This window comes from Triturus cristatus, chromosome 6 (assembly GCF_964204655.1).
Source record: "Triturus cristatus chromosome 6, aTriCri1.1, whole genome shotgun sequence".
In the NCBI taxonomy this organism is placed as follows: domain Eukaryota; kingdom Metazoa; phylum Chordata; class Amphibia; order Caudata; family Salamandridae; genus Triturus; species Triturus cristatus.
Genome location: NC_140589.1, coordinates 672,257,801 through 672,282,169, shown reverse-complemented (window position 1 = coordinate 672,282,169; position 24,369 = coordinate 672,257,801). Strand labels below are relative to the sequence as shown.

The 24,369-nt window shown below is 50.0% G+C and overlaps 1 protein-coding gene across 1 annotated transcript in view; it reads right to left on the bottom strand.

Moving 5' to 3' along the window:
- Window positions 1-15,236: 15,236 nt before the first annotated feature.
- SRSF12 (serine and arginine rich splicing factor 12) overlaps window positions 15,237-24,369 on the bottom strand; it is an 84,923-nt gene continuing 75,790 nt past the window's right edge. The window contains exon 5 of the mRNA XM_085611175.1: window positions 15,237-23,510. Within this exon, the coding sequence (XP_085467301.1) occupies window positions 23,222-23,510 (289 nt within the window). The 3' untranslated portion in view covers window positions 15,237-23,221. The remainder of the gene's footprint in view (window positions 23,511-24,369) is intronic.

The window sequence follows — 24,369 nt, the reverse complement described above, 5'->3', positions numbered from 1 at the left end:
TGCACGGGGGCAGAGTCCGAAAACAGGACGAGGAGTCCCAGGCAAAGGGGGGGGGGGGGGGGGGGGGAGAAAGAGAAGAAGATAGCCTGCCCTCACTCAGCAGAGGAAACAAGGCAAGGCGCAAAAAAGCTAAACACCCCACGCCCATGTGAGGCAACAAAATCTCCGCCCAAGGCCAAGGAAAGAAGCACCGAAGGAGAAGAACAACCTAGAGATTCCAAGGAGAAGAGGCAGAGCAAAGGCAATCCCAGACAGGACGGCGCCGGCAGCAAGAAGCAGGCGGAAGCAGAAAAGGGGAACTCAATGTCACCCAGGAAGAATCGTCCAACGCCCCGCAGGGACAAACTGCGCCCGCAAGAGGGTCCCTCAAATCCACACAGGCACCCTCCTGAGAAGCGGCAGACATAAGGGACTCCGCCGAGTTCCACAAGCAAGAAGTGGCCTTAGCCAAAACACAGTGTGTTAAGGGCCCGCAGCCGCAGTGATCGAGGCAAACACATTGCACCCCCAGGAGTCCATGCAGCAGGCCTCACGTGACAGGGGAGACAACAGCAGCGGCAAAGCAGGAAAGGCAGACTGCAAAAGGGTGCCTCTGGTCGAAGGGTGAAGAGAAAGGCACATCGGATCACACGGTGCCGGATGGTGGCAGTGCAGAAGGTGCTGGGACACCAGGTCCCCCGTGGCGGGACTGCCCCAAGAGAGAAGAGTGAGGTGAACCCTCGAAGGGAAGCAATAGTTCCAGAGCCCTGATGGAGAACCTCCAGAAGATGATCTGCGGGGAAATGGGTAGCTGGATCACCCATGCACAAAACTCCCACAGCCGTGGAAACAGCGCGGGCGAAAGCCGCACCTGCCTCCGTAGGGCCCAGCGGAGGGGAGAGCAACTCCTTGTTAGGTGACGGCTGCAAGCTAAGGCGGCCATCGCCCAAGCCAACCGGAAGGCAGGGCCAAGGCCGGAAGAAGAGGGACCGAGGAGTGGGGGACCTGCGTCTCCTCCAGCAAATACCGTGGTCGTGGAGACAGCGAGGAGCTGCCTTTAGACGACATCGGGGGGAAAAAGCCATGACACGGCGGCCCGTCTCCGGCGAGGATGACACCAGCAACCGCCGAACCTCTGGAGAAGAGGAGGCGTCCGAAGACGAGTCAACAACCCGACGTTGGCCCAGCGCCATAGAGTCCGCAACCTGAGGGAGGACACTCATCGACCGGCACCGGAGGAGACGCCTGACCTCCAATGAGGCAGCCGCCTGCATGGAAGAACGAGACGGGCTCGGGGAGAGACGAGGGGTTCCCCGCCAGCCACGACACGGCGAAATGGGCCCTCCGCCGACCACTGTGGCGCCGCCAGGGCCAGCGGCCGCCGGTGCCTTAGCGGCATCACCTTGGCCAAGGCCGCCACCTGTCCAGAGGACTGAGGGGTGTCGGGGGTGCGACCAGAGCACCGACTACCTCCCGCAACACAACAGGGACTCCCGCGGGAGTTTGCGGCAAAACAGAGGTGCCATGGTCCAAAGGAGGGACCCCTGAAGGGCTGCACCCCAACAGCACCACATCCTCCGAGCCTGGATCCAAACCAGTCAGGGCCAGAGCTGTCGCGGAGGTCCCCGCACACTGCAAGGGATCTGCTGACATCCCAGGAGGGGAAGGAGCCAGCGAGGCCTGCAAAGCCGCCGCATGTCTCCATCTGGGCTCTGGTCGCCCCCACGCCCGGGAAACAGCAGATAAGGGGACAACACGCAGGACTGCACCACCCGCAGAGAGCCTACGCCCCCGACAGGCCAGAACCCGATCCTCGGGGACAAACCGCGACACTTACCTAGAGGTAAGCGGCGCTTTTGTGACCTGGGAGAAGATCGAAGTCGGCAAGGGAAGCCGTGGGTCCGAGAACCCTCCGCAGGGGCCAGGCGAGAAGACGCCACCGACCTGGACACAAGAGCCGAAAAGTTTCATCAGGCGCTCCCACCGGGATGTTGGCTTCATCTGTGGAGTCGTGGTGCTCCCCCAAACACCACATACAGATGGGGTGAGGATCCGTCGCCGACATGAGGCAGCCACACAACGAGCAAGTTTTAAAGCCCGAAGGCATTCGCACACTGTTGCCACACACACAGCAATAGCATAAGGGAAAGGCCTGAACAGGCCCAGAGCACAAACCGGATCCGCGTTCCACGCAGAAAAGAAAAAAAAACTGACGTAGGCAAACCGGGGTGGGACTTGTGACCTCGCGGACGACGCCTGGGCGGAGTCGCGTGATGCCGGCGCGCAGGGATGCTGGGCAAAAAAGTTTTCCAGGTCCAGTCTCACGCCTGGGGATAATTCTACGTGAAGGAATCTGCAGCTAGTAGTCTATCAGATCAATCATTTGAAAAGATTGCAAATGGTGGGCTTTGTTCTGGTACTAGGAACTGCCAGAAGTACTTCAGTAAGCAGGTCAGATTTAAATCTGAACAGTTGTAATCTGCAATTCCAGTACTTCTGCCGCCTTTTTAACCACTGAGTGAAAAGCCATCACCTCTGGGGTGGGAGGTTCTGCTAGAAAGTCAATTTCCCAAAAAGTGTCAAGCCCACTTGAAGAGAACAAGAAATTCTTGGCCCTGCTTTGTCATCACCCAAGACGTACAACGTCAGAGGATTGGTCAGATCCAAAAATGTCATGACTCCCTTGCATGTATTCCTCAATTTGTAACGTGTGTGCCTCTCCTCTCAACCTTTGTTATGGGGCAGCTTTGTGGACTGTTACTGATGGCCCAGAGGCAGCACCAAAGAGTAGGCATTGGTGTAGGCAGAAGTAGATGCGACAAGTTGTATCTAAGGGCTGGGTCAAAAGAAGGGCGATCTGGTGTTGCTCCTGGTGTGATGCAGCTGAGTGGCATCAGTCCATTGCCATGAACACTGAAAAGCCGTATGTCACCATGGGGTCCGAAGGTGTGCGAGTGGAAGCTATTATCTGGCGCAAAAGTGGAATAAATGACGCTGGATCTGAGCCAATGGCTGGGAACTCTGGAGCCGTTAACTCAAAGGTGGGTTGAGGAGATTGGAGCATCTACAAGGCAGGGTGTGGATCAGAGCCTCTCAAAGAGGGGTCAACCGGATCCTTAGGAACCAGATGCAACTCAAGAGGACAAAGATCCTCCTCGAGTCAGAGATTGTTTGGGTGACTTATCTTTGGAGTGTTTCTGGTGTTTGTTTTCTACGGGGGAGCTGCTGCTATTGGTCAAAGAGACAGGTCTCGAGTTGTCTCCTGAAGGTCAGCAGGTCTTCGGTTTGTCGCAGGTAGAGGGGGAGGGAGTTCCAGGTCTTGGCAGCGCGGTGGGAGAAGGATCTGCCTCCAGAAGTAGTTCTCCGGATGCGTGGGACCGTGGCCAGGGCGTGGTCAGCGGAGCAGAGTTTCCTGTTGGGTACGTAGGAGAGTCGACTGTTGAGATAGGCTGGGCCGGTTTGGTGGAGTGCCTTGTGTGCGTGGATCAGGAGCTTGAAGGAGACTCTTTTGTCGACTGGGAGCCAGTGCAGGTTCCTCAGGTGGGGGGTGATGTGGTCACGGCGCGGGACGACAAGGATCAGGCGTGCAGCGGCGTTCCGAATTCTTTGTAGTCTGTTGATGAGCTTGGACGAGGCTCAGGCGTAGAGGGTGTTTCCGTAGTCGAGCCTGCTGCTGACTAGCACCTGGTTGACTGTTTCTCGTGTTTGTCGGGATCCATCTGTAGATCTTGGAGCATGCAGAGGGTGTTGAAGCAGGTGGAGGAGACTGCGTTGACTTGTTTGGCCATGGAGAGTTTCGAGTCGAGGATGACTCCCAGGTTGCGTGCGTGGTCGGTGGGGGCTGGTGGGGACCCCAGTGACGTGGGCCACCAAGAGTCGTCCCAAGCGGAGGGGTTGGACCAGAGGATGAGGATTTCCGTCTTCTGTGTTCAGTTTGAGGCGGCTGTCCTCCATCCAGTCTGTGACTGCCTTCATTCCCTGGTGGAGGTTGGATTTGGCAGGGGGGGTCCTTGGTGAGGGAGAGGATCAGCTGAGTGTCGTCGGCGTTGGAGATTATGTTGAGGTCGTGTTGTCGGGCGATGCGTGCTATTGGAGCCATGTACACGTTGAACAGCATCGGGCTGAGGGAAGGTCCTTGAGGGACGCCGCAGATCTTGGAGGCATCGGATCGGGAGGAGGCAGACTGAGTTCTGCCTCCTCCTATCAATATTGGGCAACCTGTAACTGCTACCACAGCCACCTACCGCTGACTCCGACCGCTGTGTACCGCCCCTTCTCGCCGGACCCGCTTCGCGGGTCCCGCTTCGCGGTAACACAGCGGCTGCAATACTCCAAAGGGCTTCTTCCAACCGGCAGGGCTGCGAGGGTAGAGCGGAGGACTCCACGGACCAGGAGTCCCCGCGCGCCCGTTACCAGCTGGGCTCCTCTCCCTGCCGGCCACGCCCCCAATCGCCGGTAAAGTTAAAAGGCAGTCGAGCCTCACATCAGGTGGATTTCTCCTATAAATATTGGGCAACCTGTAACTGCTACCACAGCCACCTACCGCTGACTCCGACCGCTGTGTACCGCCCCTTCTCGCCGGACCCGCTTCGCGGGTCCCGCTTCGCGGTAACACAGCGGCTGCAATACTCCAAAGGGCTTCTTCCAACCGGCAGGGCTGCGAGGGTAGAGCGGAGGACTCCACGGACCAGGAGTCCCCGCGCGCCCGTTACCAGCTGGGCTCCTCTCCCTGCCGGCCACGCCCCCAATCGCCGGTAAAGTTAAAAGGCAGTCGAGCCTCACATCAGGTGGATTTCTCCTATCAATATTGGGCAACCTGTAACTGCTACCACAGCCACCTACCGCTGACTCCGACCGCTGTGTACCGCCCCTTCTCGCCGGACCCGCTTCGCGGGTCCCGCTTCGCGGTAACACAGCGGCTGCAATACTCCAAAGGGCTTCTTCCAACCGGCAGGGCTGCGAGGGTAGAGCGGAGGACTCCACGGACCAGGAGTCCCCGCGCGCCCGTTACCAGCTGGGCTCCTCTCCCTGCCGGCCACGCCCCCAATCGCCGGTAAAGTTAAAAGGCAGTCGAGCCTCACATCAGGTGGATTTCTCCTATCAATATTGGGCAACCTGTAACTGCTACCACAGCCACCTACCGCTGACTCCGACCGCTGTGTACCGCCCCTTCTCGCCGGACCCGCTTCGCGGGTCCCGCTTCGCGGTAACACAGCGGCTGCAATACTCCAAAGGGCTTCTTCCAACCGGCAGGGCTGCGAGGGTAGAGCGGAGGACTCCACGGACCAGGAGTCCCCGCGCGCCCGTTACCAGCTGGGCTCCTCTCCCTGCCGGCCACGCCCCCTTGGGGTCCTTAGATCTCCCATTAAGGAAAGGTAACATTTCCGCTGCGCGGGAGCGCGCGGGAGGGCGCCGGGAGAAGCCCGGGACAAGGGCGGGACCGTCTGTGGCCGTCCGGGATCGGGTTGGGCCTAGAGTCTTGGTTCTTTGTACATTTACCGTCTCGTTACACAGCATACTACATTTTGCGTTATATTGTGGCACCTTTATTAATTTTCAACTATGGCCCTAAGATCGGGTAAACAGCGCCTTGTGCATATTCAAACCTCTAAGGGTGTTGTCTCAGGCCCCCTTGACGCTTTTTTCACCCGAGCCACAGGGATACTAGAAAAAGAAATTGAACTAGCCGAGCATAGATTGTCCCTGGACTTAGTTACTGGGAAACGCTCATCTATTGGTGCCCTGGCCCGTGTTAAAAGCCCTTTAACTAATGCTGCATTTAATTGTATCTCTACTTCAGAGACTGAAGCGATAGCTCATGTAGATGGGGACGGAGATCCAACATCCATGTCTAATGATAACTTTGAACCAAAATCTGATAATAACCTGACCTGTTTAGAAGAGGATAGCCAAAATACGAAGGACGACGAGAGTAGCCTGTCCAGAACCCCCCAACTTTACCCTCTAACCTTATCCAGCATGCCTGCTTTGCCTCCAGTACTTACCAATCAGGTTCCACGGAAAAAAAAGCACGCCCCAAGCTCAACGGGAGAAATTGTACAAAAACAACCTAAAATAGATCATGTTAATAGCTCCTCTCATTCCCAGACCATACAAGAACCCCCAATAGTGTACTGTCCTTCATTGGTCCATTCAGGGTCTTCTAATCCATGCCCAACATGTTTTAGCAGTGACGATGTCCCGTTGGTAAAAATAGAAGCAATGATTAAAACCTTATTGCATCCGATCTTAGAAAATACCAGGATATTGTCCGCTAAAATAGATGTCCTGGAAGCAGCGGTCAATATTAATATGGACCTCTTGCAAAACTTAACGACTACTAGTTTTAAGGCAAGGGGCCCTAAAGGGGGTGCTAACCAAGAAGGGGGGTCAACCACAACTATCCCCGTAGGGACACCTTCTACTATTATTATTAAAAAACCACTAACAGGAGTAAAAACCACAGCTACTACATCGACTATTGTTTGCAGAGCCCTTACTAAAGAAACACCAAAGGCTAAATGCCCAGTGGCAACTAACAACACGCAGGGGAAAAAACCTCCAGCAAATGGCGCAGTAAATCTACCTAATAACACTCCAGCACAGACTTCCATAATGGGTAGGGAGAGGAAATCCACTCTCCAAGATAGGAATCCGAGGACAGACAACAGAAACTCACGACAGCCACCCAGAGTAAATCTACCTCCCGAAACGTCACAATACACCATCGTTTTAACCGGAGTGGCCCCCCTAAGAGAAGGTATTAAAGAATCACAAGGGGATCTGCGGAATAAGGTCATCTTCTGGCTAAACAAACATCGCCCTTTGCCCCCGTCATCTCCCACCGAAATCCTCTTTGTAAGGAGAGTAGAATGGGTAGGCAAGGGCGAAAAAGATCTGGAAGGGGACTGTATTTTAGTTTCATTTAGAGACCCGTGGGTGGTGGAAAGAATCCAAAGGAAAGCTAGATTCGCCCATTTGGGTGATGTACAGACCTTACACCTTGGTTACTTCTACCCACATATGTACCCAATTAATCAAATGGGCCCCAATCATTGGAAACTTAAAGGGGGAATGTCCCGGGAGCCCATAATCCATCACCCACAATACTACCCTCCCCTTTTCAATCATTTCGAGGCACTGTCAGATCTAGAATGGGTTGACTGACTATGCGCACCGACCCAGTTACCGAACACAGCTATAGGGAAGGGGGAGGGAGCGCATATCCCATTTAACCCCACTTCGGAATTAGTAAAGGAGCAACAGTCCCTTTTCCATAACAACACTAGTATGCTGAGGGGGCAAAGTGAGGAAGAGGCTTCCACCTCCAATATAGTTGTGACTAGTCTAACAAATGACAGCTTACCGAGCTCCCATTCCCCCCCCAATGTTAGCAATAACCATGTAGAGGTAAACTCTTTAATTTCACATATGGTATCTTGGAATGTTGCTGGAGTTAAGACCCGTATGATTTCTGAGGATTGGTTGGCCTTTATAGGTAAACATGAGGTTGTCCTCCTGCAAGAAACATGGGCCACATCTCCGTCTTATATGGCTGGATACATAAATTTTTTTAAACCAGCTATAAAAGGTACTAAAGGGCGGGCGTCAGGGGGTCTGATCACCTGGGTAAAGCAGGCCTGGTGTTTTTCAGTTTCTGAACTGTATGTGGATAATCCCGACATATTGGCTATAAGGCTGAGGGAAGTTGGGGGGCAGGAAATGCTTATTATTAACATATACTCTAGAGGCCTCCCTGGCGGCCGTGGCCCCAAGCTGATAGGCGCCCTAGACACATTACTAATGGGTTGGAATAAAGGCTCATTTATTATAATAGCGGGTGATATTAATTGCACAATTGAACCACTGTACCTGCCGGAAGACAACTGGGGGTTTGAAGAAGATGCGACCTGGAAAATCCCCGAACTTTCCAATAAACAGCCAGTCAAAGCAACGGAGGCTGCCCTGAATTGGACTGCTTTCTGCCTTACTTGGGGACTAAGGGCCGCAAACGGACGCACCAAATCGGACATTGGAGCCAATCCAACTTTTGACAATGGTGTGAGGAAAAGTCGTATTGACTATATCCTCATAAAAATGGAATATTGGAGTCTAATTGTCGATATGGAAATTGTATTGCGTCCGGAAAGCGACCACAACCCATTGTCCCTGAAAGTTAAAACGTATGGCATGAAAAGACTAGCGGAACCAGATCCAAGGGGGCAAGGGGTTGTAACCGTATCAAATGACCGCAGGAGACTGAAATGGTCAATCATATCAAATGATGTAATGATACAGGCCAACATTGAAAATGTGGTGACTAATTCTTTAAATAAAGTGAGGTCTGCTGTTGTTGAGAGGGGTCAGGGTGATTTAGACAAGATCATGGGTATACATGACAAATGCTTCTCTGAGCTTAAAACTATTCTCTCAAAACCTTGTAAGCCTAGCAACGGGCACCAGAATGCTCCAAGAGCAAAATGGTATAATAGAGAGTGTAGAGAGGCGCATAGTCACCTAATAGAGAAAGTTAAATCCAGAGACTCAAGTGCAATAAAAGAGGCCAGACAAAGGTACAAAAGAGTCCAATGGGAGGCAATGAGGGAATGGGAAGACGACTTTTGGGCAGACCTTTTGGACGCTAGTAAATCTAACAACCAGACCAAATTCTGGGATATCGTTAAATGCGGAAAAGACGGTGAATTCCGTATCCCGTCTAACAACGTATCTCCGGAAGTCTGGATAAATTATTACTCCTCCCAATTTTGTACAGTAGTTGTTGACCCTACGTCTGCATCTAATCTGCTACCGGCAATACCCCCTGGCAACGTGACTATGTCCTTTACAGAAGCGGAAATGGAGCATGCAATAGGCCTAATCAAGAGAGGGAAAGCTCCTGGGTTAGATCAAATCCCAGCAGACCTATTTAAGCAAAACTTAGGCCTTTGGGTTCCCTATTTAACCAGCATATCTAACACTATAGCGAGAGGTGCCCATATACCCAGAACTTGGAAGGGGGCGGAGATCCTCCCTATACACAAAAAGGGTGATAGATCGAACCCAGGGAACTATCGCCCTATCAGCCTAACTTTCAGAAAGTTTTTGCCCGCATGATTCTGGCGAGGGTCCAAGGGTGGATTGAACTAGAAGGAATACTGTCCCCGGGACAGGCGGGCTTTAGATCTGGTATAAGTACCATTGACCAGGTTCTGAGGTTCTGCATGATTTTCTGGAAGGTCGTTATACTGGGGGGCGGCACCATCTTTGCTGCTTTCATAGATTTGAAATCAGCTTTTGATTTGGTGCCGAGGGGAAAATTATGGCAGGTACTAAGGGACCTAGGAATGCCGGGAGAACTGGTGGAGATGATTATCAGACTACACGAAGATAACTTTGCCAGGGTAAGATGGGGGTTACAAGGACAATATACTGACTCATTTCCGGTTTCACGGGGAGTCCGTCAGGGGTGCGTTCTCGCCCCCACCCTCTTCTTACTCTTTATAGATCAGGTAGTGAAATTCTTCGGTCCTATTAATACTGACGCACCGTCCTTGGCGGGGACTAAATTCCCAATGTTGATCTTTGCGGACGACACCCTTCTCCTTTCTAAGACTAGGGGAGGTTTGCAGTCGGCTTTAAATCACTTTGAGGAATATTGTAAACAGAACGACCTTCAGATAAATGTGGGGAAAACCAAGTTTATGGTTTTCTCCAGGAAAAAACCAATACGTAGTAGTGTACAACTTAACAGGGTTAACCTGGAACAAGTTGATACGATGACGTACCTGGGGGTCACTCTGGATTGCCGACTGTCTTGGAAACAACAAATAGTGACCCAACAGCTAAAACTTGCCCAATTGACTGGTTGTCTTTTGCGTGAGCAAAAGAAATCAATCACTAAAAGGGTTGTCCCCGCCCTTCAAATCTATGATGTTAAAATTAATGCTGCGACACTTTATGGGGCAGAGTTATGGGGTTTTATGGACCTCTCGAGTTTGTATAGGATACAGTGTAGGTTTCTTCGTAATCTGGTAGGGCTGCCCCAATCAACCCCACAGATTCCACTTTGCCACGACATGGGCTGCCTCCCAATATCGGACATGGCAAGATACAGAGTAGTGTCCACTTGGAGGCGCATATGGACTTCGGAGGATTTGGCCCTTTTTGCAAAAGAGCTAACCGAGGTAAAGGCCATGTGGGGATCGGAGCGAATCCCATGGCTTCGCTCGGTGAAAAGGAGCCTGCATGATATGGGCTTGAGCCATTTGTGGGTCTCGCCAGGTACGAACAACTTTCCACCGAAAAAGGAATTTAAGGGTTTATTTTGGGCCTCAACTCGCCTTCCCTTGGCACATGCCTCCAGTTCTGACAATTTGACGGGGCGTTTTTTAAGTTTTAAAATGGATCCAGCCCGGGAGGCATACTGGGACCTTATCCCCAGGTCAATGGATAAAAAACTATACCACCAATTCCGAGTGGGCTCATTACCCCTAAACTCCTTTACCTCATCTTGGGGCAATAGCTCCACCAACTCTTGTAGTCGCTGCCCCGGATGTAAGGAAACCGAGGGTCACTTTTTGTTCGCCTGTCCTCAATACAGAGAACCCCGCTTAAAATGGTTAAAACCCATTTTTAAACGTATGACATGTAAAAAATCCTCGGATGCTATCTGGGCTCTAAAAACAAATACCTCTGATTTTATTGTGATATGCCTGGCTAAGTACTTAGGCTGGGCATGGGCAATCAGAGCTAGGAGGAACTTAATTGTCTCTGGATCATAAAGTACAATGTGTATAGTGTTTTTCTATATATGTTTAAATCAACCTTTATGATCAGCTATATCCAATATCTTGTCCCAACAATGGTTTAATAATTTTTTTTTTTTTCTAATTGTATTTTTTTTTTTTAGACTGATTGTATATTTGATAAACAAATTGATTTTTTATTCTTCTAGCATGAATTTGTATAATGTGGAGATTTTGATACTATTTTTAAATACTTGTTTAAATTGTCTTTTATGATTTTATCATCGAAATAAAGACATTAAAACCTGAAAACCTGAGTTCTGCCGAAGAAGAAGAAGGAGGAGGTCCAGTCCAGGGCCTTCTCTTGGATCCCGGCGTCGTGGAGGCGTATGCGTAGAGTGCGGTGGCAGACGGTGTTGAAGGCGGCGGAGAAGTCCAGGAGGAGTGCCGCCGTCTCGCCGTTGTCTAGCAGGATCCTGATGTCATCTGTGGCGGCGGTGAGGGAGGTCTCGGTGCAGTGGTTGCTGCGGAATCCAGATTGGGACGGGTCCAGGATGACGTCTTCGAGGTGATGGGTGAGTTGGGTGATTACCATCTTCTTGATGACCTTTGCTGGGAACGGAAGCAGGGAGATGGGCCGGAAGTTCTTGAGGGCGCTCGGATCCGCCTTGGGTTTCTTCAGTAGGGCGTTGATCTCTGCGTGCTTCCAGTGCTCAGGGAAGGTGGCGGTCTCCAAGGAGAGGTTGATGATTTTGTGTAGGTGGGGTGCGATGGAGTTGCTGGCTTTGTTGAAGATGTGGTGCGGGAGAGGGTCGGACGGGGATCTGGAGTGGATTGTTTCCATGGTCGAGATTGTGTCCTCGATGCTCACGTTGGCCCAGGTTGTCAGGGTGTCGTGGACGGAAGGGTGCTGTGCGGTGTGGTCGGAAGGGGCTGTCCGGGGTCTGCGGCGGTCATGGATGTCAGTGATTTTCCGGTGGAAGAAGGTGGCGAGGAAGTCGCACAGGGCTTGCGAGGGTGGGATGTCGTTGGAGAGTTCCTTCACGATGTTGAAGAGCTCCTTGCTGTTGTGTGCGTTGTTGTCAAGGCGGTCTGTGAAGGAGGTCCTTTTGGCGGTCCTGATGAGGTGGTGGTTGCAGATGGCGTCTTTGTGGGCAGCGCGGCTGTCCGGCGTCTTGTCGCGGTGCCATATGTTTTCCAGTTTCCGGCAGGTGCGTTTTGAGTCGAGGAGTTCCGGGGTGAACCAGCTGACTTCTGCTGGTGTCTCTGCTGATGGGGTTTTTCAGCGGGGCGACTGTGTTGGCGCAGTCGTTCATCCAGCAATCGAGTGCACCTTCATCAGGGTTGTTGGGGTTCGTCGGAGTGTCGAGTGCGAGGCTGGTCTGTAGTTATTGTTGGGACTTTGCCCCAGCAGCGGCGGAGGTCTGAAGAGTGCGGTGGTGTGTGAGGGGTTTCCGGAAGGAGAAGTGGATGCAGTGGTGGTCTGTCCAGGTGAGTTCGGCGGCATGGCTGAAGGTGACGTGAGGGATTGAGGAGAAGATGGCATCTAGCGTGTGACCGGCGAGATGTGGGTCGGCGTCGTGACGAGCTGTTTCAGTCCAAGGTTGGCGAGATTGTCGATCAGGGTGGAGGAGTTGCTGTCGTCGTTGTTCTCCGGGTGATAGTTCAGTTCTCCGAGGAGGATTTAGTCGGTGGAGGTCAACGCGTGCGTGCTGATGAGGTCGGCGATGGAGTCGCAGAATTGAGGCCGGGGTCCTGGTGGTCTGTAGACGAGGGTGCCTCTTAGGGTGGTCTTGGGGACGTGTGGATCTGGCAGTGCATGTGTTCGGCGGTGCTGAGGGCGTCGTTGGTGTTAGTTGAGACCTTGATGGTGTTTGTGGACGATGGCGATTCCTCCTCCGGCACGGTTGGTGCGGTCTCTGCGGGTGATCTTGTACCCGACTGGGATGGCTATGGCGATGTCTGGTGAGGAGGTTTCGTTCATCTAAGTTTAGTTCAGAAAGGCGACGTCTGGTGATGTGGTGTCGAGTAGGTCCCAGAGTTCGATGGTATGTTTGTGTGCGGAGCGGGTGTTGAGCAGGATGCAACTAAGCTGGTTGGGTTCCGTCGCAGCAGGTGTCTTGGTGCTTTTGAGGCAGGAGAAGCTGCAGTTCCGGCAGGTGAAGGGGCCGTGGGTGCGCCTCGGGGCGGCCTTGCAGCAGGTGTGGGTTCTTCCTGGGTTGAGAACGATGAGGGTGTTTGCGTCGTAGCAGAGGCGGTCTTCCTGGCTGGTGCGGGGGCCAGGGGTTCTGGCGCTGGGCTCGGTCCAGGCGCGGACCGGCGCAGACGGGCTTGCCTTAGGCGCGCCTTTGACGCGTGGCCGCCACATATGGGGAGGGAGGAGCAGCTGGGAGGCAAGGGACGGGTGTGACGAATGGGCATGGGACTGCAGGGAAGGCAGCGGCGGGGACGGAGGACAGGAGACCGGCGTGGGGCACAGAGGAGCAAAAGGGGTACAAAATCAAAGGGGTACAAAGAACGGAGGCACAAAAGTTGGCGAGGGGTACAGAATAAAAAGGGGCACAGAAGCAAAGCGGCGAGGGGGGGGCAGGGGGCACAAAGCAACAGGCAGCAAGCGAAAACGAACCTAAGGCCACCACTGGCCACCAGGGATGAGGCGCAGGTGGAAGCCTACGGGTGGTGAAGGGCCTCGAATACACCACCGGCAGCAGTGACAGCTGGGGTGCAGGCGGAGCTGCAGCAGGAAGGGGGGGGGGGGAAAGCAACCTACCAGGGAAGGTCAAGGGTAGAAGGTTAGAGCGTTAGTAGAGGGGTAATAGAGGGCTAGAAGGGTAGTAAAGAGGTAGAGGGGCAGTAGATGGGTACAGGGGTAGAAGATGGGTAGAGAGATAGTGTTAGGGGGCAGTAGAGGTGTAGAAGTGGGGTAGTATAGGGGTAGAAAAATGTTAGTCAAGAGTAGTTGAAAGTAGGTGATAGGTTCTATACAACCTTTATTGAAAGCTACTGTAGTAGTAGCTATGGAGAGCAGCCTTCAGGTTAATTTTTGAAGCAATGCAAAGCATTTACTCCCGGTAATACCGAGACCAAATCTGCACTTTCTAACAGATATTACATAATGTTATGTTTGGGACATTCCTTTTAGGAGTGCGGGCAGCACTTGGGTGCTTTTTCAGGTGCAAGCCCCCGTGCACAGACAGCCCCGAGAATGTTGGCACGAGGGGCCGAGACTCGAACGCAGCTCCCTGCTCCCCTCAGAACGGAGATGCAGGGGCTCTAAGAAGGGGTGACAACACTGCAAAGCCTCGTTAACTAAATGGTCTATCACCGACCTTTGAAGTACTCGGGTGCGGCTGCAATCAGACGGTCGCCAGTCGGGGAAGCTGTCTCAGCCCGGGCTGGCACACACAACGGGAGAGAGAGTGGTGGAGATATGGCTGACGCGTGCCAGCGCATATTTTGTCCCTCTTTGTGGCGAAAGTCCACCACAAAAATAGACTTTGGCGTGAGGCCGCTCCAAGTCAATGCCGCCAATGCTGAATTTCAACATTCGGTAGAGTAGGGTGATGGTTGTATCGAAAGCCACTTCTCGAAACACAGTTCCTGAAACCCCCTTCTGGAGGGTAAGACTTGGAACGCTATTAAAATACTGGGATATTACAATTGCAGCTCCCGGTAATGCGGAGACCAAATCTGCACTTTCTAACAGATATAACACAAGGTTAGCTTTGGGACACAAGTTGGCTAGTTTCTTTCACCGCCATGAAAGAAAACAAACACGTGCGCACGACTCGTGCTTAAGGAGGAAGCAGCAGGGGAGGGAAGACAGGAGGGGGCCTGCGCCTGTTTCCCTTCAGGGAACGAGCAGGGGCACCATATGTTTGCAAGTTAATTACAAACATATGGTGTCAAAGCTCGCTCCCGCAAGGGAATCGCCAGACGTGCATGTGTTGCCATTAAAAGCAATGCAACACGTGCATGTTTTTGGCTGAAAAGGCGCACCGATGGCTTAAGGTCTTTCACCAATGCAGCACATGCGTGCTGAGTAGGCGAGACCTAAAAAAATAGCTTTTGTCATCGTTTTACCACTCTAGCCAAGACATCCAATGTGCTCCGGCTAGCACTGCCAGAAACTCTTGAGAGCATGATCAATGCAATTATCTGCCGCCTGCTCATGTTAGTAGGGAAAAAAGACAGAGCGCAACAGCCAGGCTTTTTTTCAGCTTGATCAACTTTTGGTCTAAATAGACAATTCCTTCATTTCATTTCATTTTTAAAGGGGTTTCATGGAAGGGAAAACGTATTCCGCACAAGGCAGGTAAGCGGTTTACCTGGGAAGACCCAAGGCACTTCATACTTCTTGTTATGCTCCATCACATAAGATAGCAGGAAACGATTTAAAACTGAAAAGGCTGACTATCTAATTTGAGAATAACTGATCAGGGTATTTGCAAAACTAGAGAACATTTAACAGTCCTTTTTTGCTTATTTTAATAAAGAAATTACAAACACCCATTTTTATAATAATGCTGCTCTTTATTAATTATGACAAATTTCAAAAATGCTAGCCGACCGGCTTTTCACTCTATCCATCGCCAGATCCAAAATTAAAGCGTTATCATTCAGACTTCTTTTCTTTGCACCGAGTAGGAGGACACAAAAGCTTAGTCAAACACTTTGGCATCTTTACCCATTCCTTTCCTCTCTTTCAAGCAGAATGTTATAGGTCCTTCAGTCATAAAAGTTACTACAGGCAATATTCTATTGACTGCCCACACAATTTACAGCAGAATTAATCACTGCAAATCCAGCCTTGAAAAAACTATAGATTGAGTGAAAGCGTTAGAGAGGCTTAGGAATTCTGATTACATTAAAAAACATACTATTTCAAACTGCATATTTATCAAAACCCAGATTAAAAACAATATTTGTGAACAGCATGATCAATTTCTTTCTATGCAAAGAAATTACTTGGCGCACACCCTTAATTGATTCCCTATATCGGAGTATTCATGTTACAAACAACTTCATATGAAAAGAAACCAAATTGTTAATTTCTACTTTTGATAGACTTATGCAGACATAAAACAGTTTTGCTTGGTTTTCTCCCCGAAGAGCTATTTGTCAAACGTATACCGGGACACCATACAAGCAGCACAATGCAGGGGTTACAACTGTCAATGAACAACCCATGTTGAGAGAGAAATCAGAACTACTAAGGGTTTTCATAAATGACCAGATATTGGCCCACCATAAATAGTTGTGGCCAAGGACAAATTATTTTGGTTACAGCTTGCCCTTCCCATGTCTTTTCACTCAGCATACATCTGTATCACACAGCATAGAAATCTTGTTAGTGAAAGGTCTACACTACGCCAATATCTCAAAGGAATAAATTCTGCAATATCATGGGTGTATTGACATTATACATGTTTTGACATGGAGCCTATGGCTCTGATGAAGCAGCATAAGCAAATAAGAAACAGCACAATGTGTGGAAATCTAACTACTCCAGACTATATAAAAAGTCATTGCCACCAGCTACAACAGAAATCCTGGACTTGGCTACTGTGGAGCACAGAGGTTGCTAGTGAAATCAAAGGTCAACTTAAACGACCCCCAATTGGCAGCTATATAAAAATCAAAACGTAGGATACCAGTTCAGACAAGCATGTTACACAGTGATCTGATGATTACACCAGATCAAAACAACGCTAAACTGAGAAAATCAACTAATTCTGTCAGGACCGGCAGCAAGGATTATGCTAATCTTTCTCCACTTTATTGAATAGCAGCCATTTGATGTTAACAAAACAAAAACTACTATTCCCATGAAACATAGGGAATCACATAAGAAAATGATGGAGTGTCCATGGACAGAATGTCCCTCTCCTCTGTACCAATCACAGGGCTCCTGAATGATGGTAGTCCTCTGGTACTGTCCATTCCTCCTCTTTCTTCGCTGCTTGCAACCAGAAGTGTTATTTTACTTCACTCTCGATGTTTGGCAATATTGTGATTTTTCTTGACTATTTCAATGGTCGCGCTATTGTTCTTATATCGTTAATGTGAGCTTAATGTGTGCTCTGCCGGTCTCTACTGGGGTTTTTTCTCAGCTTTTTCCTCTCAGGCATGTCCTGCACTAACACGCGCTTTCCATCTCTGTAGCCCTGCCTTCGGGTGTTAGGCGTGTGCTTTGCCTTGGTTTGTGTGTGGTTTTCGATTCCTGGCTTTCATCTATTTTCCCCCCAGAGTTTATAGCGACGCGCGCCTTGGTACCTTGGGGCTTGCTTGGTTTGCTTTCATTTCTATTAGCGATGAGGTGCGCTGACCGTTTGCCGACACGCGCCTCGTGCTCTGTTTAATTGCAGATTGTTTCCCGTTTTTTTCCTTGTGCGCGAGTCAGCTGCTACTCGGCTGACTCACATCCAGCAGTGGGAGCGTTTCCTCCCCAACGGCTGCGTAGTTGGTGCGGCTTGCGGTGCTCTCCTCCCGCCACCCGAGGGCACGTTTGTGCATCGTCCTCATGGCGTGCGCTCTCGAGATTCCGCGCATTTTTCAATCTCGAGATCGCACTGCCGTGAGTGAGCCTCTGTCTGCCTTACACTGCATGCCGGTCTGTCTCCTGCCATTAGGAGTGAACGCTCCCCATAACGCCTTTAAAGTCTGTACCTGTCTTTTGACAGTGCGTGGGGGACTGTGTCCCGCCTGGGGGGTCCGTATCTTTAGTTCCCACAACGCTCCAAGGGAGTTTGTATTGCAGGCTGTAACCTGCTGGGGCCCCATTTCAGCCAGGCTGCCCTTATATTCTTAGCACTAGGGCTGTTGGACTACATTTTGTTCCCTAACGTGAGCACTGCTTGCTGGAAGTCTAGGCTGACACCCAGACCCCCCCCCCACATTGAGGTAATCCCTCGCTATCATTTATCCCACTTACCTGGGTAGTGTCACGTCCCTGTCCTCATGGAATCTTACCAGGACGACACACACCAAGATGACCAGTGGAAGTAGGATCCACTGACAGCGGTTCAGTGGGACGAAGATTTTTATGATGCGGTAGACTCATCCATTTATAAGGCGGTGGAGCAGGCAATGGGGCCTCTAGAGGACCGCCTCTCCCGCTAGATTGAGCAGGCCTGTGATAAGCTGGCCAGGGCAGCTCAGGCCACCCCGACTTCTCTTCCACCCAGCAGAGCCCCCACTGACTCTCAAACCCCTCCGGCCAAACGGCCCAGAGATGCCAGGGTTAAACAGGTTTTCCTGGCGAGCACTACCCCATTAGCTACACCCAATGCCCCTGGGGACACGGCGCAAAGAGACTATGACACCGCCGGCCCTTCACACCCCTGGCGCCCTTCACGTACTGCGCCCGATTCCGGTGATCAGAATCTCTACGCAGATATGTTAAATCCGGACTACATTCTGCATCCTAGGTCTTCCGACTGGGCGCCCTGTGAGAAAGTGGCCCAATATGTTGCCAGGCGCATCAGCCGGCCGTTAGAGGCCACAGTTCGGAACTGTCTTATGGCGGAGTGCCCTCACCCCTCTTTAGAAGGAACGGTAGCGGCCACTTCTGACATTGACCCACGCATAGCAACGTTCTAACAGAAATTTGTCAAAGACCCCAACAAGGGCATTGACAGGTCTTGGCGGGCTTGCCAAGACAAGCTCCTAGATGGCCTAGGCTCCATCACGAAAATCCTGGATATGGCAGAAGAAACCAAATCATCAGGGTCCCTGATCTCCCCAGAGAATCTCTCATCTTGGGCCCAACGCGTCTAGGTATTTCTGGGAAATGCCAACTGTGCAATCTCGAAAGAACGGCACAGATCTCTCCTGATTAAAGTTGACCCCAAGCTTGGGGATTTGGCAGACTCTGAGGCAGGCCCCATTGCTCAGGGCGGTCTCTTCAGAGAGCCCTTTATGAAAGGGGCGCTTAGTCAATACCTTTACGTCTCTGGACAGAGCGCAGTCCTCTATAAGGAAAGTGTTTCACCCTCGGGTTTTCAGAGGGGCCGGTCGAGACAGGGGCCGCTCGTTCAGCTGTCCCAATCAGCACAGAGAGCAAGGCTCCAACCAGGGAAATTACCAGTATCAATCCAGATTCTGCAATTTCTACCCGACAAGAGAACGGCGGGGCAAGAACCGAGGTGGTAGAGGCGGTGGCGCCTCCAACTCTTCTGGTAAGTGTTCTCTCTTCCCTTCTAAAAGTGGGGGGGCCGTCTGGGGCATTTTTTGCCAGGCATGGAATTCTGTCACGAGGACACCTGGGCTCTCCAAACTGTTCAGGGGTTTCATATGGTTTCACGGGGGACCCTTCCAACCGGTTTCGCCACATCCGCTCGCTTTTTCATAAACAGGAGGTCAAATCTCTTCTGCACAAAGGGGCAGTTGTACAAACTCTGCCCCATCCCCGTGGCTTCATCAGCAACCTCTTTGTGGTGGACAAGACGGACGGGGCCAGAGGCCAGTCATCAACTTGCGCGAGTTCAACGAGTGGCTGGTTTATTGTCACTTCAAGATGGGGGGGGGGGTTTAATCCATCTTCTTCGCGATCTCCTCAGGCCGAACGGCTGGATGGCGCATCTCAATTTCAAGGCCGCATATCTGACCATACCCATTTTTCCTCCTCACCGGAGGTTCCTGCAATTTCACTGGCAGGACAAGACGTACAAGTTCACCACACTGCCTTTCGGTCTTTCCTCCGCGCCTTGGTGATTCATCAAGGTTCTCCGCCCGTTGATCGGGCGTCCGGTATGATACTCAGTTTACTTGGACATCTTGTTGATAGACCCATGTCCCAACGCCTTGACCCATCAGCTCCAGACGGCGATCAATATGCTTCAAAGCCTGGGCTTTGTGATCAATGAGGCAAAGTCCATCCTAGCTCCAACCCAAAGGGCCATTTTCCTTTGGTTTTCCATCGATTCTGTAGCGGCTACGCTCAGTCTTCCCTCCCGGAAGAGGACGAAAATTTGTCACGAACTCGGGAGAGCACTCACAACAGCGCCTCTCCCTCAGGCAACTGGCCCGCATCATAGGTCTTCTTTCGGCATCGATTCAGGCTATCTTCACTGGGCCACTACAGCGCCTAAAAACCAACACCTGTGGAAGGGACTCTATTCTCAGAAGGTGTCACTCTTGGTGGAAGCAAGAGAGGAAATACAGGGGTGGCTCTCCAACATGAAAACCTGGAATGGGCGTACGATTTTCGGTTCTGCACCGGAAATAGTAATAGAATCAGACGCCAGCAGGTCTGCTGGGGCACGCGTTGTGGCGATTTCACGATGGGAGGTGTGTGGTAACCACAGGAGCAACAGTTGCCCATCAACTGTTTGGAACTCTTGGCAGGGTCGTTTGCGATACAATGTTGGACCGAAGATTCGGTTTGGTCCTGCTCACGATGGACAACATATCGGCAGTCCGATACATCAATCATCTTGGGGGCACACGTTAGAGAGCTCTCAGACATGGTAGCAAACTTTTGTCAGTACTGCATCGGGTCAGGACAACCAGATAGAGGATTCCCACTCCGGACATTTTCACAATGGGACTCTTTGGAGATCTGCGAAAACTCCTGTATGCAACTTCCAGAGTATCTGGGGTCTATTTTCAGTTGACCGGTTTGCCTTTTGGACCACCAACTTCCCCCGTTCTTCAGTTGGAAACCGAATCCCATGGCAACGCAGACAGACTCGCTCCTTCAGAATTGGCGGGAGGAAAGGGGCTATGCTTTTCCCCCATTCGCCATGATCACGAGAGTCTCAGCCAAGGTTTGACGCCAGGGAGCAGACGTGATCCTCGTTTCTCCAATTTGGAGGTCTCAAGTTTGGTTTCTGGTTCTTCTGGAACTTTCTTGCGATTCTCCACTCCCCCACTTTCCGACTCTTCTTCTAAGTCCGGACAAAGTGTTGCATCCGCTTATAGCACAGGGCGCTCTCACCCTGATGTGGCAGATTACAGGGGACGCTGGGCGGTCCCAGGCCTTTCGGGAGCGGCTGAGAAATTCACATCCAAGGCCTGGGCCGACAGTACCTTCAAGCGATACCATTCTACCTGGAGGAGGTGGTATCGTTGGAGTGTGCGACGGAGTCTCAATTCCGTGGCAACAGATGTGACCTCTATACTGAATTTTTGGGCCGAACTAGCAGAGGAGGGTTTGGCTACAGGACCATTAACACCTTCCGTTCTGTCATCTCGGCGGGTCATACCATGGTGGACGGTTCTCCTGTGGGTGAGCATCCCTTGGTCGGTCGTCTTCTGCGGGGCATCTGCCTCTCTCTACCGCCCGAGCCTGGTTATTCCCAACTCTGGGATGTTAACCAGGTTTTAAACTTGTTTCTGTCCTGGCAGCCAAACCGGTTCCTCTCTAGAAAAGAACTGTCGGCGAAACTGGCGATGCTTCTCTGCCGTATATCCTGCAGGAGAGTTTCGGACGTTAGGACCCTGGACGTTTCCAGCAGGATCTTTTCTCCCACTGGAGTCACCTTTACAATTCGGAGGCAAACAAAATGTGGGACGAAGTCCATCTCTTATCCTGCATTCACAGATGTTCCAAAACTGTGTGTGGTCTCTTGCTTCAAGGCGTACAAAGAGACGTCAGAGGAGTACCGTCCTCCGGGTGAGCGGCAATTGCTGATTGCGCTTAAGACGCCCCATAAAGCGGTTTCTTCCCCCACCATTGCCCAGTGGGTAAGGTGGGTGATACAGGAAGCTGGAATGAACCTTCGAGCCTTCGGCGCTCACTCTGCCAGAGGAGCGATGGCCTCTAAGGCACTTACCCTGGGAGCTCGTCTGGAAGACATTCTGAATGCAGCAGATTGGTCTTCAGACTCCACCTTTAAGCGGTTTTATTTTAAGCCGATTATTGATCTGGCCCACTTGGTGGTGAGCAAGCTTTAAACTAGCATAATCCTCGCCTTCGGTCCGGACATAGAATGAAAAATTTCCCAGCTATCGTAACGGAAAGTTTCAATTCTATCAAGGACTCGGAGGTGAGGATTATCCCACCTAGGGTACAAGGTTCTCTTTGGTACCTTCCCACCCTCGTACTAGGGTAAGTAAGATATTTTATAATCCTGTTTACAATACCAGCTGACGTTGCTGTATCTTCCATTGTACCGTTTCCCTAAAAGGCTAAACCATAGCCATTTCTGTCGCTTATGCTTTATTTTGCTTTGCAGGCGATTCTGGAAAACAAGATTCCTGAAGCCCCCTGACTGGCTTACCCTCAGCGACGAAAGAGGGGGAATGGACAGTAAAAGAACTACCATCATTCAGGAGCCCTGTGATTGGTGCGGAGGAGGGGGACGTTCTGTCCACGGACACTATCCTTTTCTTGTGTGATCCCCTATGTTTCATGGGAATAGTAGTTGTGTTAACTTCAAATGGTTGCTATTCAATAAAGTGGAGAAAGAATAGCATAATCCTTGCCTCCAAGTCCTTAATAGAATTGAAACTTTCCGTTACGATAGCTAGGACATTTTTAATTCACCCACAATGAATCAGGCACCCTACCACTGGAAAAGGATATCATTCAAATAGGATAATAGAAAAACTGGAAGTAAAGAGAAAATCGGTCATTAAAATGCACGTTTTATTTTTATTATGTACACACAAACTACTACTGTTGTGTCAACCCTTCCACCTCATTGATTTCCTATGAAAAGTATTCCCTGTTTAAGAGCTACAGAATAAAGTATGCTCAATCTGTGGAGGGAAAGTAAAAATAAAAACATGCAGGAATAAAAAAAAAATATTTGCATGCAGTGACAAATGTTTTCCTCAGACACATTACTCATCACTAAAAAATAAAACCCCTCTGAGGAAAAGCAGTTTCAAACCTACAGCTACTAAGGAGAAAAATATATAATGCCATGTTTTATTCTTCCACTTTTAACATTTATTGTCAGGCAATATCTTGAAATTAATAGCTACAGTGCTTCGATGGCAAATTCTAAAAGACATGACTTTTTCAAAACAAAAACATGGTAGCAAAGGGTTACTATGATGTTTAAGATTGCAACCACAATGTAGAATAGGTAATGCTTTATATACATAGTACAATGGTGAAGCACTTCAAAGTTGGTGATTTATCTAAATGCAAAATAAGCAATATGTAATCAAATAATTATTTGCCTCCTAAATTGTAAGAGTACAGTGCACTTTGCTTTAAACTGCAAAGGTATCACAAGACAATGACCTAGACAGTACGCCTCGCTGGACACTTTCAAGCATCTTCGAAAATGGAGCACAATTTCTATTGCTTTCTTTTTGACAAAAGTTTTACTTAATTTTACAGTGTACCTGATAGAGAGAACAGTGGATTATATTTCAGTTGTACTCAGATACTCCAGCAAAAACAGATGCTGAAACCTTGACCAAGGATTTGTTTTTTTGACACATTTGTCCCAAGACTATATTCAAAGCACACACCATTAAAACTTTAATGGCATCAGTCTATCAATCTTGAGACATTGCCTGACGATAAGCTTTGTGCCTTAGCTCCGTGATCTTGATCGGGAACTGGAGTGTCTCGCGTTTTTCTTGTTATGAGACTTGTGATCCGAATTGAAATTCTCGTGTGGAGATTTAGAGTGAGATCTTGCCGAATCTGAATGCCTTCGATGTGATCGTGGCTTTGTTCCGGAGGAGGATTTCCGCGGTTGTGACCGAGATCTTGACCTGGACTTGGAATGACCTTTAGACCATGAGCTTCTTTTAGGTGTTCTTGATCGTCCCCTTGAGCGGGATCTGGACTGGCTGCAAGAATATCTTCTGTGCCTTGACCTGTGAATGATTCCAGATAGTTACAGAATTTAAAAGTATGCAAAAAGGATTTCAAGTACAATATATATGCTAAATCAAAATGCAGATTTAAAACAAATATCTTTGAAATCAGAAAGCTTAATATAGGTTTAAGATTGGTTTTTACTTTTCACCTCCACAAAATATCACAAATTTGGGAAAGCTATTTTAATGTAACCATAGTTCTCCAACAGTAATAGATATGGAAAATGATACTTACCCAGTGTGCATCTGTTATTAGCATACAGAGCTGTAGAGGCATAGATCACCATCTTGCACTTTGTTTTTGTTCGAAGAATTAATTTAGTCACGATGTAGGCGACTCGTTCTTTCGGTGATAGTGCGCATGGACATCGACTCAATCCTTACATTGTTTTGCCATAAAGGGTGATGGAGTTAGTAAAGTAGTAAATGTAGATGTCCATGTAAATTGGTATCCAAGTAAGATTATAACTGTAACAGGTAAAGGTACCTGGGAGGCGGGTGGGCGCATAGGACTCTACAGCTCTATATGCCAAGAACAGATGCATACTGGGCAAGTAGGTTTTCCGTTTGAGGCATATGAGCTGTAGAGCATATGCTTTAGCATAGACTAAAGCAGTTCTTTCTGAAGCGGTGGCCAACCTGTAGCAGTGATTTGAAATAGTGTTAGTAAAACTGCCTGGCCCACACTAGCATTTTTTGTTAACACATCCACACAATGTTTTGTGAATGTGTGTGGTGTAGACAATGTTGCAGCTTTGCAGATGTCATCTATGGGTAGGTTTATTAAGAATGCCACAGAAGCCCTAGTTTGCGTGAAGTGTGCTCTAGGGGGAACTGTTAATGTGTGTTTAGCTTT